We start from the raw sequence: 17502 nt of genomic DNA on the forward strand, positions 1-17502 counted from the left end.
TCTCCAAGATGAGCCAGTTGCGCTGAATACATCAGCCAGGAGGAGTACGGGCTTCGCGGCCCCACCGCCGAGCGCCCAGCCTGCCTGCACCCTGGGTCCCAGCGCGACTTGGCGGGGGGCGCTGGAAGCTCGGGCCACCCCGCCCCGGGAGAGGAGCTGGAGAAGGATCTGGCACGCCGGGATGAGGGAACCTGGTTTTGGGACGCAGCCTTAGAGAGCGGCTCTCCCTCCGCCCCCGCCCCGCCCCGCCCCGCCCCGCCCCGCCCCCGCGGTGCGGCCCCGGCGGGTCCGCGGCACCGAGCGGCGGTGAGTGCGCGGGGTGGGGACCGAGCGACCCCCGGAGCGGCACCGCTCCTGCACTGCGCCCCGGGACCGCCTAGCCCGGCGGGGCTGTGCGGGAGCTGTGCCGGGCTGTGCCGGTTTATGCGGGTCTGTGCCGGGCTGTGCGGGGCTGTGCCGAGCTGTGCCGGAGCTGTGCCGGGCTGTGCGGGGCTGTGCGGGAGCTGTGCCGGGCTGTGTGGGGCTGTGCGGGAGCTGTGTGGGGCTGTGCCGAGCTGTGCGGGGCTGTGCGGGAGCTGTGTGGGGCTGTGCCGAGCTGTGCGGGGCTGTGCGGGGCTGTGCCGGGCTGTGCGGGGCTGTGCCGGAGCTCTGCCGGGGCTGTGCCGGTTTATGCGGGGCTGTGCCGGGCTGTGCGGGGCTGTGCCGGAGCTGTGCCGGAGCTGTGCCGGTTTATGCGGGGCTGTGCCGGAGCTGTGCCCGAGCTGTGCCGGGCTGTGCGGGGCTGTGCGGGGCTGTGCCGAGCTGTGCGGGGCTGTGCCGGGCTGTGCGGGGCTGTACCGAGCTGTGCGGGGCTGCGTGGGGCTGTGCGGGGCTGTGCGGTGGGTGGCTCAGGCTGAGCCCACTGTCGTCTTTAGTGCCATTTAGTGTTAATTCCCGTGGAATAAATTTGAGTCAGGGAAATAACAATTAGCACAGACACTGTACAACTTCCCATGTTCCCACAAGTCTCAGGCTTTCAAACACAAACCCACACGCTTTGTCCCATTGCAGTTGCTGTTACGCATCTTGATTAACGTCGAAGAAATACAGGGAGGAAAAATTATGGGTCTTTAAGGCTGTTACATGTCACTGGTGTTTCTGTGTTTCCTAACAAGATTCTTCTTTTCTCCCTGCCCTGACTTTTAAAGGAGCTGAGCTAGGAAATCTCTTGTCCAAGCCGCACCCTTCTCTGATTTTTGTGGGATTGCTGCTCTGCTCTGCAAACCAGAACTCCCTGGAGAAGTGTGCCTGCCTCTGCCTGTGAGCATCCTACTCGGAGGCCTTACCTTGCTGTCGTGCAACAGCCAAGTGGTGGCAGCTTCCTTCTGTGCTCTGTTTGTGCCTGTGGAAAGGACAGACCCCCCTCTCCTCTAGATTTGACCTGAACCAAAAATCCCAGCCTTCTTCATGGGAGCTATCTGGCACGTTGGATTGGTGGTACTTGTCTACATCTGGTTTCCCAAGGCTGCTGCCCAGAATCTCATAAAAAACCCCAGGGACCAGAGAACAGAGCATACCCTTTTAATTAATGAAGTCAATGCTGACAGCCCAGGAGAGGACACTTCAGAGTTTGTGGAGCTCTATCACACCAGTGGTCAAACAGCCCGCTTGGATGGCTACTATCTGGTCTTCTACAATGGCAATGGAAACCGAGCCTACAAAGTTTTGAACCTCCAGGGCAAAGTTACTAACAACCAAGGGCTCTTTCTCATCGGCTCCTCTTCTGTGAACCCTGCTATCGTTATTCCTAAGAACACTATCCAGAATGGCCCTGATGCAATTGCTGTCTACTATGGAAAAGGGAACTACAAGGAAGGCATGAGTGTCACAAGTTATGGACTGGTAGATGCTTTGGTCCATAAGACTAAGACAACAGACAGGGCAGATACACTGGTCAGGGTACTGACCCCTGGCAGAGAAGCTTTCCTGGAGGATTCCACCTTCAGGACCGTGGATGAGTCAATAGAAAGGTGCCATGGAGAAGATTCTCAGTGGATCTTCCAAGTGGCCATGCCCACCCCAGGCACAGACAACCACTGCATGCTGACTTCTCAGCTGAACGCATCTGCTGTCGTGATCAGTGAGGTCCTTCCTGCCTCTTCTTCTGAAGAGTTTGAGTTTATAGAGCTTCAGGGTCCGCACTCCACCCTGCTGAGGGACATTGTTCTGGTGCTAATCGATGGTCGTACCAAAGACATTTATTTCACCATAGACATTCATGGCAAAACCTCACTGGATGGGCTATTCCTGATCGGTCCAGCACAAAGCACAGCCCCAGGTAAGCACTGCAGTTTGGTGACTACCTCAGAGCTGGGGGAGCAAACAGCCATGTCTGGGGCAGGAGGGTGCTGTCATTTTTTATTAGTGTTTGGCATCTGAGACATCAGTGAAAATGTGACTCAGAACACCATGGCAGATAAAAAAGCAAAACAAATGTTAGAAATTATTGGAAAAGGAATTACATAAAGCAAATAAAACATTAGAAGTTACTAGGAGAAGAGGAAAGAATGGAGGGCATCTTTTATGCCGCTGTGTAAATTCATGGTTTGCTTGTATCTTTAATTATGTCTTGTGTGGTACAAAACCTTAATCTCAGAAAGGATGTATTAGAATTGGAGACATTCAGAGAAGGTCAGCTAGGATGGACGGCACTCTGGAAATGTGTCCACAGAAGAAATAACTAAGTACACCTAGAAAAGGGAAAGCTTAGGAGGGCCCTGACAGAAGTTTCAGAAATGTGAGTGGCCTGGGCAAAGCAGACAGGGCTCGATTTACCTTTTCTTGTGGTGCAAGAACTAAAGAGCATCAGAAGATGCCTGCCATAGGACCCTGGCTGTGCCACACCTCCCTGCAGTGTCCCCTTTCTCTCTGTGTGTCTCGGTGGCCGTTCACAGCAGGTCCACTCTCTTCTTAAAAAAGCACAAGGGTTTTTCTTCCATGGCACCATGTGCAAATGTAGCTCACACATGTATTGGCTGTGTGAAGCTGTGATCTAAACTTCCTCCCAGCATTCAAAATTTCTTCCAGGCCACCACAAGAGGAAGAAAAATCCTGTTATTTTGGGCACCTCAAAAGCAGACTTTGGCAGCTGCAGACACTGTCTCTGTAGATGTCTTGTGTAATTCACTGACTCATGATTTTGAGTCAGGGAGCATACTCATCCCTTACAAAGCTGGTTCCCATAAAAATAAAAATACTTTTGCAATGAAAGCTTTTTTTTTTTTTAAAGCAGATGAGCTCCTTTTGACAATTCAAACTGCTCCAAATACTCTCTCACCACCAGCAGAAGAGCTGATTGTCCACTTGAGCCCTGCTTTTCTCACCAGGAAAGGTTCTCTGCTCTTACCTCTTGGTGAGCTGGGGCTGTTAGCAGTCAAGAGCTAAGGCAGCTCAAAGCAAGCAATGTGAAAGCACAATCAGCTTGCAGACTAAGCAGGAAATTTCTAAGCCTTACATTTAACTCTTCCTCAAGGCTCACCCAAGTCAAGAAGGTGACTTTGGCATTTTTTCCCAGTGAGGCTTTGTCAAGATGTCTCAAGCATATTGCACACACATTTTTCTGGGTTTTCGCCCAAAAGCACTCAATGACACTGTGTCATTTCATTTTATTCATCTTAAAAGGATGCTTTTGTAGTGACTCCATGCTACGCACCCTGGGAGAGGTTGATTTAACCTGGCCACTTCAGATTTGGGACAGGAACTTTTAAAATAGACCTGGCTGTTAGTCCTGCCTTTGTACATCTTCTCTGCCTGTTGCTGCAGAGTATTTAAAGCTGTGAGAGCACCAGAGCAAAACTCCTCCCTTGACAGATGACAGTGTGAAAACTTCCATTTGAATCATGGGACGGTTTGGGTTGGAAGGGACCTTAAAGATCACCTCGTTCCATCGCCCCTGCCACAGGCAGGGACACCGTCTGCTAGAGCAGGTTGCTCAGAGCCCCGTCTTACCTAAGCTTGAACATGTCCAGGGATGGAGCATCCGCAACTTCTATGGGCAACATGTTCCAGCATCTCACCAACCTCATGGTAAAACTTTTCTTCTTTATTCTTCTAATCTAGATCTACCCTCTTACATTTTAAAACCATTACCCCTCATCCTATCAGTACAAGCTCTGGCAAGAGTCTGTCCCAATCTTTCTTATAAGCTGCTTTTAAGTATTGAAAGGCTGCAAGAAGGTAACCCCAGAGTCTTCTCTTCTGCATGCTGAACAACCCCAGCTCTCTCAGCCTTTCTTCATGTGAGAAGTTCTTCCACCCCTTGGATCTTTTTTGGGGCCCTTCTCTGGACCTGCTCTTACAGGTCCATGTCTGCCTTGTGCTGTGACACCCAGAGCTGGATGCAGTGTACCAGGTGGGGTGTCACAAAAGCAGAGTAGAGCGGGAGGATCACCTCCCTCGACCTGCTGGCCACGCTGCTTTTGATGCCACCTGGGCTGTGAGCGCACATTGCTGGCTCATGTCCAGCTTTGTGTCCACCAGTATCCCCAGTTCCTTCTCTGCAGGGCTGCTCTCTATCCATTCATCCTCCAGCCTGTACTGATACTGGGCATTGCCCTGACCCAGATATAGGACCTTGCACTTGGCCTCATTGAACTTCCTAAGGTTCACATGGGCCCACCCCTCCAGCCTGTCAAAGTCCCTCTGGATGCCATCGCTTCCCTGAAGCGTATCACCTGCGTCACTCAGCTTGGTGTCATCCGCAGGCTTGCTGAGGGTGTGCTCACCGCCTGTGTCATTAATGACCATGTTGAACTGTACTGGTCCCAATATAGACCCCTGAGAGACACCACTGGTTACTGCTCTCCATACGGGCATAGATCTGTCGACTGCAATTCTTGGGATGTGGCCATCCAGCCAGTTCCTTATCCGCTGAATAGTTCATCCATCGAGCCCAAATCTCTTCAGTTTAGCGACACGGATGCTGTGTGGGGCCACATTAAAGGCCTTGCAGCAATCAAGACAGGTGACATCAGTTGCTTTCTCCTTTCCCTCCAATGCAGTCACTCCATTGTAGAAGACCACCAGATTAGTCAGGCAGGGGAAAAATGGTCCCCTGGCAGGGGTGCACTGGGCTAAGGTACAGGACTGCCCTGTAGCGTGCAGGTGCCCTGGTGGCACTTCCCAAGGGATAACCACTTCTCCTTACCCTTCCGCCTCTCACATGATTCCTTCTTTAACGTTTGTTCCCTGAAGCTGGTCACGCAGGGAGAAGTATTGAAACATCAGCAATCTGCTGCTTTTTAATGTCCTCAGCAGCTCTTGCTGGGTGCTGGGGAAGTAACTTGTGAAGGGAACAGCAAATACGAGGAAGGAGATTAGGAAGCTCATGAAGCAGGGGAACTGCACCAAACCTCAGCCTTAATTCTGTATGCTGGTATCTTGGGCCTTTGCTGAGTACGTGTGTTGTGTATGTGTAGTGTTCGTGTTTTTAAAAACCATGGACTTTAAATGCTAGAATAAAATGTAGATTCTTAAACATTTTTGTGTACTATTAAAGTAACTAACATGAAAGGTTAGTGGATTTTACAGACCTCTTTTACAATTAAAAATTTACTTTGCTGCAAAGTCACGTCAGCACTTGCTTTCCAGTTCTCCTGCTTAGGCATGAATCGGCTCCTCTGTTCGCAGAACCGAAATAGCAGGACGAGCTGTGCTCAGATTTCCCCCTCCAGCTTCCTCCCTGCTGTGGATCTGGCCATGAACGGGGAAATTCAGGCTGAGCGAACATGAGAAGTGCTAGTGAGCAGAGAGATGGGGTAACAGATGCCAAATTTGCAATAACGGAACAACCCCAGCCACTTTCCCAGTTCCTGTGTCCAGCTCTCCAGGGCTGAAGAGATGCTGGTTTCCTACACGGGCTCTCACTCACGTGTTGCTCATGTGCCATCATTGTTCCTTTCCTTGCTGGTGTGTAGTGGATCTGACGTTCCCAGAGAACACCAGCCGTCCTGTCCTCGGGGCTGGCCCCAGTGCCATTGCCCTCTACAGAGGCAACAGCAGCAGTTTTGTCCCGGGGAAGGCGCTGCCGGTGGCCAGCCTGCTGGATGCCTTTGTGTATACGAGACACGAGGAGCCGAACCCGGAGCTGCTGGAGATCCTGACCCCTGGCAGACCTGCCTACAAGGAAAAGCGGTGAGGGGCTTCTCGCTGGGAGGAGGGCTTGGCACCGGAGTTTCCCTTGCCTGCTGGGGTCCCCCCTGCCCCAAACCCTGGTCAGGACTGGAAGGCAAGTGCCACCCCCAGACCAGGGTCTCCTCGGTGCTATCAAGCCCCAGCTTACTTTCTGCCACCTGCTCTGAGTTTGCCACTGTCCCCCTCTCTCCACTAGTCCTGTTACAGCTGCTGAAGTACTTGAGGAGGAATTTTCTTACCAAATGATTGCTGTTCATTATTTTATAATGTTAATTTTTTTTTTAATTAAAGTGTAGCGGTCACTATAATTTTTCCAGTACTGCTTTATACAAGAAAAGTTTTTTCTTAGGTTCAGGATGGAATTTCAGGCCAAAGTGAGGGTAAGGGAGGGACTTCAGTATCACTCGCCTGACCCAGGTAGAAATCCCTGCCTTGCTTCGTCCAGACCAAGGGCTGGAAGCGGGGTTACCGTTCATCCCAGGTTGAGCCACTTCCTATTAGGGATTTGGGTTTCTTTTTGTCTTTGTGGGTTAGGGGAACCTTTAGTAACCTTAGACTTTTGTGAGACATGAGAACTGTTTCCTTCACATTTTAGGCATGCTCTACTAACGGGAGAAAGGGGAGAGCAGAGTGGGTAAAGCACAGTGGAGCAGGTGGAGGAGCAGAGGCAGCAAGGTGCCATGCACATGAGATGGGGTGGGGTGTGCAGAACTGGGCAATAAGCAAAAAAAAAAAAAAAAAGTCTGGCCACGCTCTCATCTGCAGTTTTGATGGCAAAGCACGAGATTTGACCTCTGTGTATAACTGCCAACTAAATACCTATGTCCTGGCTCCGTAGCTGGTGGGAGATTCACCCTTTCTGGATGGCCCTGTGAAAAGACCATTTGAGACTACACGGAGTCAATCGTATCAGGAAAGGGTGTAGTTTACTCCCATGACAGGGTCACCACTTACAGCATATTCCTATTCCTCCCTTTGCTCGTCTTTCTTCCACTTGTGAAACGAAATCTCCTACTCGTCCCGTAAGGAGGTGGTCCTGTTCCCTGAGGAGCTCTGAGCAGCTCCGCTCTGTGCAGCTCCTCACAGTGGGGCTTCATAGAATCATAGAACAGTTTGGGTTGGAAGGAACCTTCAAAGGTCATCTAGTCCAACCCCCAATCGTCCTCTTCGCCTTTGAGTTGAGGGCCCTTGCTCAAGCATTTCACCCTCCGGTGCTGCCTTCCCAGTTTGTCTAGCTGCACCCCACTGCTCTTCCCAGTGGTCCCAGGGCGAGCCTGAGGGTGTCTGTACTGTCTTGTCAGTCTTCACATCAGTCAAAAAACCAGCCAGTGCTAGAAGGGAAAGGGTTGGGTGAAGGCCATGATCTTTCTCCAGATTTAGTGAGCTCTTGGGCTTTTTTTTGAGAGAGGGAAGTACTGATGAGGCTGGGATATCTCTCCAAACCTTGTGAAGGGAGAAGACTCATAAGTGCATGGTTCTTCCCTCTGGTGCGGAAAGGTGCGACTGGTGGGTGAAGAGCACTCAGGTCCCTGGCTGACAAGTCGTGTTTTCCTGCATTTCCATGTCCGTCTCTTGCAGGCACCCGCTGGGAGGTATGTCCATGAGCCAGTGCAGCTGCTGCTCTGTGACCCGGGACTCCTTGTCCTACATCCCCAGCAGGCCCACCCCTGGCAAGTTCAATGATTGCCCCAGCAAACGCTTCAGTCAGACTCTCTCCTTCTGCCTCCATGTAGCAGGTGGGTATTAGCTATTTCTGCTCTGTAGGCAGGACCTCCTCAGGACAAGAGCATGTGCACCAGGCCAGAGATGTCCAGGAAGGCCACCCGGAGCCGTGCTGGGCTGTGAACATAACACCAAAGGGAATGCAACCAGGACATCTGGCAAATTTCTGCAGTATTTTTCTTCATGGCAACCCATGCCAAGTTGAGCTTCTCCTGTCTTCCTTACCCCACCCAGCTGCTTGTGGTGAAGAGAAGCCTTTTCCGGCTCTCCGAGTGATAAGCAGGAGCTGAGCTGTACCCATCCAGAATGAGCTGGATCCCGTGACTGAGGTTGTACTGGCTGGGTAGCAGTTGGTTTTTGTTTCCTAGATTGCCAGGAGTGGCTCCTGAAGTCAGAAGACATCCTGATGGCTCTGGTCCAGGCCCTTGATGGATCCTGCAGCTGTGGAGTCTCTGCTGCCCACTTCAGAGGTGAGCTAGGCAGGAGTGGGGCAGACCGGGGGCCACCTGTGGTTAATGCCCATTTGCTTCTGATTTTCAGCCCTGTGTTTCCCTGTTGCACATGTCCTCCTGGCTTGGATCCCAGCTAATTTGAACTTGGTGCCGATGGCAGAAATGTTGAATGTTAGGTAGAACATGGTGCTGCTCTTCCATGTTCCACAGAGCGCTCCCATCTGCAGCTCCACCAACACACATCAGTGCTCATCTGCAGACCACCAGCTATTTTGACCTTGAGCATTTGCAGTCAGACAGGTGTGGCAACAGGGCTGACATCTTGACTATGAGTTTGTTGCCTGTTTGACCTTCTGATCCATATGAACTAAGCCAAGCTGCAGCAGAAATGCAAGTGGACTTACTGGTCTGTGTTGCTTTTCTGATATCCCTACTAGGTTAGCGGCGAGTGTGATGAGCACATGCAGGCACGTGAAGAGCCATGACTTTGCAGCCTGCTTTGTCAGCAGCCTTATGTTTATCTTATGTTTAGACCCCTACCAGAGAGACCATTCTGCTCACTGCTGGAGCTGCAAGGCTTCAGAAGGATGAAGTGTGCTGTGTGACTTGGTCCTGGGATGCAGAGGGCATCCAGCATTGTGTAGATGCCATGAGCTGCCCTGAGTCAGTCTGACCAGGAGGGCCATGGTGGCAGAGATGAGCTGGTGAACTCTCTGTCCCTTCCAGTAGAAAGTGGGTCTTCTGCAGCGTGGGGAAACTGAGGCAGTTCTCTGCTTGCCTCTGCAGAGCCAAAGGCAGTCTGCCAGGACCTGGGGCTTGTGTTCACTACGCTGCTGACTGCTAAGTCAGAGGACGAGCTAAGCAGCCTGCTGCTAGCCTTCAAGACCTTCCTAGAGACACCCAGACTTCTGAGTTTTGACAGAAGGAACATCACAGCAGAAAGCTCCTGCTCCAAGGATATTAATGTGCCAGACTTGCCTCCAGGTACCAGACATCATTCTTGCAGGTTGGGGCATACGATGTGTTCACGGGTGGACATGCGGCTCTAGCCCTCCTAGAGGGAGATGTCCCTCCCTCTGTTCCCCAGCTCAGGCAAAGATCGCTTCCAATTCCATCGCATCCAGTCACTAGAGCCCATATTGCTCATCACCTGGAATAACAGCAAGCTCTGTTGTTACAGCTGGTATTAGCCAGAGTATTGCCAGGGCTCTTCTAAGGAGTATAGAGCACACAGACGATAAAAATCTGATCCAGCACCCTCAGTCCTCTGCTGGATTTGGTCTCACCCCAACAAAATAGTGTGCAACACCGTGTTGTTTCCCTGGGGCTCTGTGCTTAAGCCTGTATTTGTGACCTTTTGGTTTCCAAGGTGTCCCATCAGAGATGCCAGAAGGGACTCGAAAGCCCTCTGTGCAAGTGGCCAAGCTACTCATCAATGAGGTGAACCCAGACAACCCAGGGGGAGGTGAGGATGCAGAGTACATTGAACTCTTCTACACTGGACGGACATGCTTTGACCTCCAGGGATACTGGTTGGTCCTCTACAATGGTAAAAACAGCCAGGCCTACCGGGTGTTGGACCTCTCTGGACACCACACAGATGAGCGGGGTTACTTCTTGGTGGGGAGCAGCACTGTGAGGCCAGCACCCATGATCAGGCTGCCCCCCAACACCATCCAGAATGGGGCGGATGCTGTGGCTCTCTACTACAGCAACAGCACCCGCTACGTGGTGAACATGGCTGTGACCGCAGAGGGGCTGGTGGATGCTGTGGTGTACACATCCCGAAAGGCAGAGAAGGCAGACCAGCTGGTCAAAGTGCTGGTACCAGGGCAGAGCATCTTGTACGAAAATGATTCTCACAGTACTGAGGACGAGTCTCTGAGCCGCTGCCACAGTTTGAGCACAAAACTCCAGAGCAGCTTCCAGGTGGGTTGATGGGAGATGGTCTGTTCTCCATCCATAGTCGCTGGGAGGGCAGCGGTCGTGTTTCAGTATGTCCTTTATTTGGGAGAGCGGGGCGTTCTGGTGAGCAGCATCTACCTGCTGCTGTCTGCCGCCACTGTCACCAGCCCTCACCAGCTGCCTGTCGCTGGCCGGGTAACAGCTCCTTGCCCTGTTCAGCATGGCTCAGAGCCAGGAGATCCCTGAAGACAGCTCACAGGCCACCAGCCCCAGAACCAGGGAGTCTGCTTTCGGGCAGCAGCCTGGACTCTCAGGTTACCCTGAGCCAGATGTGGAGCCACCTTTTCACCCCTGCTTGTTGGGTACCACATTTGGGATGTGTGGCCCAGCATGCCGCGACCCCGAAACCCAGCTTTCTGCAGAGCTGATGGGTGAAGGACGTGCCTCGACCATGGCTATGATTGATTTTTGTTAATTTGTCTGAACCATTCTTTTTTATTTCAAAATGTCTAGTTTCAGACAGTCCCTCCGAAGGAACACTGCAGGCTATCTATGCTTGTCCTGCACAAAGCTGGATAAGGGAGGGCTTTGCTGCTCCACTGCTGATGCCTGCTGGGATCAGGCCAGCGCAGGGCAATAAAACCAGCAGGGTGTGCTCAGGTCCAAAGCTGGGGCAATAAAACCGCTCTAGAAGCAGAAAAGGTCTGCAGGCAGAGGGGCGTGCATCTGTAGTGGGAGAGACCCACAAGGAAGTGATGCTGTGGGTGGAAGCATGAGTGCAGAAGTGCCTCTGGCAGTAGGGCAAGAGAATTGTTCCTAGCCCCGAGGGTGGAAGCCAAGGCAGCCGTGGGGATGTGTGCTGGTGGGACTGAGCAGCCAGGACCATGGGTGAACAGGTGGTGGGAGTGTGGGGCAGAACCACCAAGTCCTTGTCGGGCCTCACCAGGGAGCTGTAGGAGGCACAAACAAGAAGCAAGAAGGTGAGCAGCCATCGCTCCACCTGAAGAAAGGGGAGCAGCAGCGGTGGCAGCAGCTTCTGTGTCTCCCTGCAGGTGACTGTGGTGACGCCGCTGGGGGAAAACTTCTGCAGCAGCTTCTCGGTGCCTGTTCCTCCTGCTGTCAGCATCAGCGAGCTGTGCCTGGCCGGCAGCTCTACCCCCTACCGCTTTGTTGAGCTGGAGGGGAAGCCTGGCAGCAGCCTGGCAGGGCTCAGCCTGGTCTTCTTCTCAGGGAAGGAGGGCAAGGCACGTGCCAGCGTCCCACTGAAGGGCACCATCGGAGCCACAGGGCTGTTTGTGTTTGCACTGGACGGAGAGCATGGGCACGGTGAGGCTGATGACACAGCTTGTGGTCTGTCTTCAAACAAATGGGCAGGTGGCTGAGCAGCTTTGAGGAAAGGGATGGAGGAGGGTGTGCAGCATGCGGAACAGCTCTTCCTTGCCTTTCCTGTCCTTTATTCCTGTTTTTTCTGTATTTATTCTGCCTGGGCTGTTTCATTGCACTCCAGCTAAGAAGGTGGTTAATGCTCCTCCGTGCCTCTGCCAAGCTCCCCGTGCAGGGCAGAGGGACTGGGAGGACTGGAAGCTCCTCCTGCTGGTGCCAAGACAAGGGGGCTTTCAGGAGAAGAAGGGTCCACCAGACTGTGGGTGGACCACCGTTCACTGATGCCATGTTCATTGATGCTCACTGAGCCCTGCAGTGCTGCTGCCTCCTCCTGGTCTTGAGGTGGTGTTTCCTCCGCACGTTCGTTTACCCTGATTTTTTTGTTTGCCTTAAATTCTGGCTGGGCTCCATGAAGAGGACTCTGCATCTCAGAGGAACCTTGATCTTTTTGTAAACCTATGTTCACAGCAAGCAGGCACTTCTTTACAGCTTTACTTGGCCTCAGTCACCACCATTATTTTGTTTCCCATTTCTGTTCTTGGAGTTCTCCTCGTTACCAGCTTGTCCTGTAAGGCTCAAGGCTCAGCCTAATACTGTCCAGATGTTCATCCCACCTATTCCCCTGGCATTTCCAGATGGGACAAACCTGACTTTCAAGGACATCTCTGCTGCTAGTGAAGCTTCCAGTGCTATTGCTGTGTACAGCACCAGCTTGATTCCTAGTGGCGTGAAGGCGACATCAGAGCACTTGGTGGATGCTTTGGTTTACATGTGTGAGCCCAGCACAGCTGGAGGACACTTGGACTTCCTTGGACCATCTTACACTGTGCCCTGCAAGGCTGACAGGTGAGGTCACTTCTCTGGGAAAATGTCTGTGGGTTCCCTGTGCCCAGAGCCTCTGGGTGGCATGTTGCTGAGCTTGCTGCCTCCTCCTGCCTCCTGTACAGCTGAACGATTCACTAGCACTGCGATGGGAAGCAGACAGGAGGGTAGCACACAGCAATGGAAAATGTTTCCCCACCCTTGGCGTAGGGAATTGAACTTTGTTCCTCCACTGCTCACTTCACTTGCTTCCCCCAAGGGATATGTATGGCGCAACATGAAGGAATGCAGCCTTTACAGATAGCTGCTGTATATGCTTCCTTTCAAAACTTTTTCTTTAAAAAAACCCAACCAAACAACACACCAAACAAAAAAGAATATCCCTGTGAGCAGCCAAACAGAAACCTTACTTCTCTTTCACTCCCAGGTGGAGTCAACAACACATAGGACTGAGCCTTTCTCTTGGTGGGAATACTAGCAGAGTGCCTCCTGTCCACAAGAGCACGTCTGTTAATTAAATTTGTCATCCTCAAGTCCTCTCCCCAGGTGTCCCATCTGGTGTGACAACCTGGAAGTTCTGCGTTCACAGCCTCCCCTACGAGCGTGCATGCACAGGGTGCAACCCCACGTGTGTGGTTGTCCTGGGAAACTGCGATCTCCAGGGCAGCAGTTCAGTGGGAGAGCTCACACGGGCTGGCTCCAGGCAGCCTCTGTCAGTCAAGTCCTGAATGACCGCATCCAGAAAAGCTGGTCCCTCACACCGTGACCAAGTTCCTAAGCCCTGGAAGCAAATGGTTCAGTGAAATGCAGGGGCAGGTATTGTGTAGCTTGGAAAACTCATTATACTGGAGGACAAACTTAATGTTGGGAGGCTGGGTGTAATGAGGCAGCAATGTTACTCCTGCAGATACCTGTCAGACCAATTAGGTTTGCTCTGGCCAAGCCCAGGTCGTCTCCAGGTGGTGGGGTTGGCTGGCCCCATCTCTGTGATGGCTCTGTGAAGGCTGATCTCAAGCTCCAGCTCCAACAAACCCTCCGTCAGCTGCAGCAGCGTCAGGAACTGGGGCCTTGGGGGGCTTGCGGTTGGAGGTGGGAAGAATGGTACGTGCCGTGTTGGTGAGCTCTAACCTCCTCTTCTGGGGACAGGCCCATGTCCCTGAGCCGTTGCACCAGTGGCAATGCCAGCACAGAACTGCAGTTTGCCATCTCGGACCCTACCCCTGGGCTGCAGAACAGCTGTCCCCGGGACACTTTGGCGGTGGATCTCCACCTCTGCCTCCTGACACCCAGTGAGTAGAGCTGGGTGCCCCACTGGTGCAGGGTGGGAGGGCTGGGATGGTGGGCTGACCTCAGCTTCACATGGCATGGGAGGGGGATGCTGGCAGGGAGCCTGCTGCCTCCCAGCTGTGAAAGGGGATGCGCTGGGGGAGAGTTGGTACAGACCCGCGTGTGGATGTGATGCCACGTGCTCACAGCTTCACCCTGTGCTTGTATGCAGGTGGCCACGTACTTCATTTGAGATGTCACCTCTGCTCAGATGGGGCCGAGCCCTGCTCAGGGTTTCTTTCTGCAGCATTAGATCCGCAGCACTGGCAGGAAAGTGCCCCCAGGCCTCTCATGATGGCAGGGACATGGTCAGGGAAACTGCCAAACCCCCCTCCTGTCTCAGCCCGTCCGGAGGGGCAGAGCAGTGCGGCTCAGCCCTAGCTCCGGAGCCAGCGAGCAGAAGTGCGGTGGGGTCTGCAGCCCCTCAAAGGCCACGTTTGGGGCAGTCAGGACTTGGGTAAAGTGAAACAGAGGTTCTCCCTCCTCCTCCAGCCTCCTAAGAGGGACAAGTAGTGGACCTCTCCCTCTTTTCCCAGCATAAGACACCACTCTGTACTGGCCTGTGTGGTGGGACACATGGGGCATGCCTCTTTCCCGCTCCCCTGGGAGGCTGGTGAAGGAGCAAAGCTGGCACATGGTGTAGAAGGCCAGAAGTGAAGACTCGCCCTGCAGCATGGGGGCAGAAGAGGATGGGATGCAGAGGAGAGTGGGAGGCAGGCTCTGGAGGAGCTTTGCTTCTGAGCTCAGGCATGAAGCCAAGTGTTTTGGAAGGGGCACGCGGCTGGGAGCTTATTAGTAGACCCAAGCTGCACGCGGAAAACCACATCTCCTTTTCCCCTAGACTGTTCCATGTGGACCCTGCACCACAGGAGGATGCTGGAAAGCTTGGGAAGGGCCTTGGTGAGCTCCCTAGAGGAGAAGTGTTCCTGTGGCGTCTCTCAGCTCTACCTGCAAGGTTCGTGCCCCGCTCCACTTGCAAGTGAAGGGGGGCTGGAGGAGCAGTGGTGGGTACATGGGATTTCGGCGCTGAGAGCAGGAGACAGCCTGACACAGGCTGCTTGCTCAAGGGGCTGTGAGGAATGGGCGTCTCTGATGATGCCTTTAGTTGTCTGCCAAACTGAATGTCCTAAACCCCCAAATTAAAAGGCTGCTTTGAGGGCTCTAGTTCTCAACTCTTTATCAGACTCTTTCAGCATTCTATACTTGCTTGAAGTACCTGGATCAAAAAGTTACTTCTGGAAGTCTTAGAGACCTACAGCTTTTGAGGGATGGGAAGAAATGTTTCTTGGGTTTTGGTTGATTTGTAAGGAAGTGAAGGCTTCACAGCCATGCTCTGTCTCCCTCGCCCAAACACCTTTTAGACCCTTTGAACAATTTCGGACAACTCTCACCAATGGGTATAGATCATGAAGTTACAAAGTGTAGTACAAAGTATTCTGCTGGGCTGGGAGGACAACTCCAAGTCCCTTTTGTCACTGAAAGGTTGAGCATGTGTTCCAAGTTACCTGCAATACAGTGTGATTTCAGAGCGGTGGAAGAAGAGGATGAAGAGCGTGGGATCAGGAGGTGTTACTGAGCAGGGCGTGAAGTCACAGGAGCAATGTGTTCCTGAACAGCTGGAGGGTTTCCAGCCACCCGACACCCACTGTTGTTTCTCTGCAGAGCTGAACCTGACCTGTGTGGGCTCCCTGGTGGAGGTCTGGGGCCAGCTGTGGGCTCGGCAGCCAGAGCAGCAGCAGTCCATCAAGACCTGGCACCAGGGCTTCCTGGCCAGCCCCCATCCTTTCTCCGTGGATGGGAGAGTGCTGAAAACCAGTCCTGAGTGCATCGCCCCAAAAAATGCACCGTCCGTGTCGCACAGCGGTGGTGAGTAGGAGGCAAAGCTGAGCACAGTGATCTGCTTTCAGCACAGTGCGCGGGGCTGGGGCTGGGGTTAGGCAACGTCTCCATGTGAGAGGGGCAATGCAGAGCAAGCCACCAGACTGGGCTTCACTGGGGAGCCCCCGCCTTCTGGAGCTGTTGGACACACAGCCAGAAGCCCTGAAGCCTGCTTGGAGCAGCAGGCTGGAGCTGGGCAGAGCTGGCATGCCACAAGGGGTGGCGTGGGGTGGAAGAGTGGCTTTCCACATCAGGAGACAGGGACAGCCCAACCTGTTGTTCCCCAGAGAAGTTACGGGTGCCCTATCATTGCAAGTGTTCAAGGTCAGGTTGGAGAAGGCTTTGAGCAACCTGATCTAGTGAAGGATGTCCCCGCCCTTGGCAGGGGGTTGAACAAGATGACCTTTAAAGGTCCCTTCCAACCCAACTGGTTCTGCCACCCCCTGATTCTGTGACCTCCTGGTGACACCCCATGCTGGGAAGGGTGTCACAACACTCCATCTCTGCCTTTGCACCCTCAGCTTCCTTCCAGGGCTGGGAAATCGCCTTGTTTGTCCTGGGATCTTTCCTGCTCATCTTCTTGTTGGTTGGCCTGGCATTTTACTTCATGAAAAGGTGAGAAACCGTCTTCCCATCTGCCTTGCATCTCTCACCCTCTCCTTCCTGGGTGCTTCCTTTGGAATTGCTGTACAGGGACTTGTTCCTTCACTCAGCTGAACATCTACATGCTGCATCCAAACACTCCAAGATGTTGCTCCTAATTTTTGCAGCAAAGTCCCTGCAAGTTCTGCAGGAGGTTAAGATAACCACCAATAAAACCACGGATAATGCTAGACATGTCAGTGGGCACAGTGTAAAGGCCATCATCTTACAACACGCTGTGGTGGGAGAGCAGAAAGCTGAAGGCTCGTGGCACATGAGGGGCAGTGAGTGATGATGCTTTGGCCACAGGGAAGAACTCTTCCTTAGAGTAGGGTGAAAGCAATGGACCACTTAGGATTACCTTGATGGGAAACAGCTTCCACACGATTACATGACACCACTTTAATTACTTGGCATTTCCCAACATTGTAAGCAGCTTAACACTCAGGCCACATATTTTTTTTGAAACAGGCATTACAGTGGATGGGTTATTTAACCAGCCCAGGTGATTTATTTCCATTAATTTTTACCAGTCTTATCATTGGATAAGGGGGCTGATGTGCAAGAGTTAGAAATGAGGAAAGTTCTTAAAATACATTTGGGGAATAGAAAACTCAGTTTTATTTTTTAAAACTAATTTAAAAAATACTCTAAGTCAGATTTAGGGAAGCTCTTTGAGAAACCAGGGTGGTTTTAAGTTGATGTACTTGTGTCAGGTGATGGCAAGTGTTCTGCTCCTGTTTTTCCCTAAAACATTAACAGTGACCTTAGGAAACTCTGTACCTGCTGAAGGCTGAAATGCAAAGCTGAGATGCAGATTAGCTACCTTGTGCGAAAGAGCAGAACAACTGAGCTTGCATTTTTCTTTGTTGCTTTTCAGACGTCCCCCAAATTACACCAACATCGAAATGAATGACGCTGGGGAGATTGCAGCAGACTTCTGATGCTCCGGCGCACAGCTGCGGGAGGGTCTAACAGCACTGGGGCCAGGCATGTGTCTCTGGGGTTGACAGAATGGTTGCAGAGCTCCCCCATCCACCAGGGTTTGCTGCAAGGACCTGCAAAATGCCCAGGTGTATTTGTATCTATACAGAGAGAGATGTGTGTGTGTGTGTATACAAATACATTATTGAATTACTTCTACACTTTTAAATTTTGACCTCAGACTCAAGGAGTTCAAAGAAACAGGCTGGGGACAACT

General features: G+C 52.5%; 1 protein-coding gene across 1 annotated transcript; it reads left to right on the plus strand.

The window, feature by feature from the left end:
* The first annotated feature begins 267 nt into the window (after nucleotides 1-267).
* Nucleotides 268-17444, plus strand: LOC121086673. Its single transcript, XM_040590700.1, has 14 exons — nucleotides 268-306; nucleotides 1188-2317; nucleotides 5955-6171; nucleotides 7750-7907; nucleotides 8262-8363; nucleotides 9132-9329; nucleotides 9715-10274; nucleotides 11303-11576; nucleotides 12269-12479; nucleotides 13602-13744; nucleotides 14623-14736; nucleotides 15444-15647; nucleotides 16181-16274; nucleotides 17182-17444. The coding sequence occupies exons 2-14, from the start codon at nucleotides 1447-1449 to the stop codon at nucleotides 17243-17245; spliced, it is 3210 nt and encodes a 1069-aa protein (XP_040446634.1). The 5' UTR covers nucleotides 268-306; nucleotides 1188-1446; the 3' UTR covers nucleotides 17246-17444.
* The last annotated feature ends 58 nt before the right edge of the window (nucleotides 17445-17502 follow it).

Source organism: Falco naumanni, chromosome 4 (genome assembly GCF_017639655.2).
Source record: "Falco naumanni isolate bFalNau1 chromosome 4, bFalNau1.pat, whole genome shotgun sequence".
Classification (NCBI taxonomy): Eukaryota; Metazoa; Chordata; class Aves; order Falconiformes; family Falconidae; genus Falco; species Falco naumanni.

What these genes read in the sequence shown, in the direction of transcription:
- LOC121086673 (XM_040590700.1), top strand. Translation starts at nt 1,447, where the DNA reads ATGGGAGCTATCTGGCACGTTGGATTGGTGGTACTTGTCTACATCTGG. An exon ending in CTCTCAGCTCTACCTGCAAG is followed by an intron (nt 14,737 to 15,443) that starts GTTCGTGCCCCG and finishes GTTTCTCTGCAG; the next exon opens with AGCTGAACCTGACCTGTGTG. An exon ending in GTCCGTGTCGCACAGCGGTG is followed by an intron (nt 15,648 to 16,180) that starts GTGAGTAGGAGG and finishes TTGCACCCTCAG; the next exon opens with CTTCCTTCCAGGGCTGGGAA.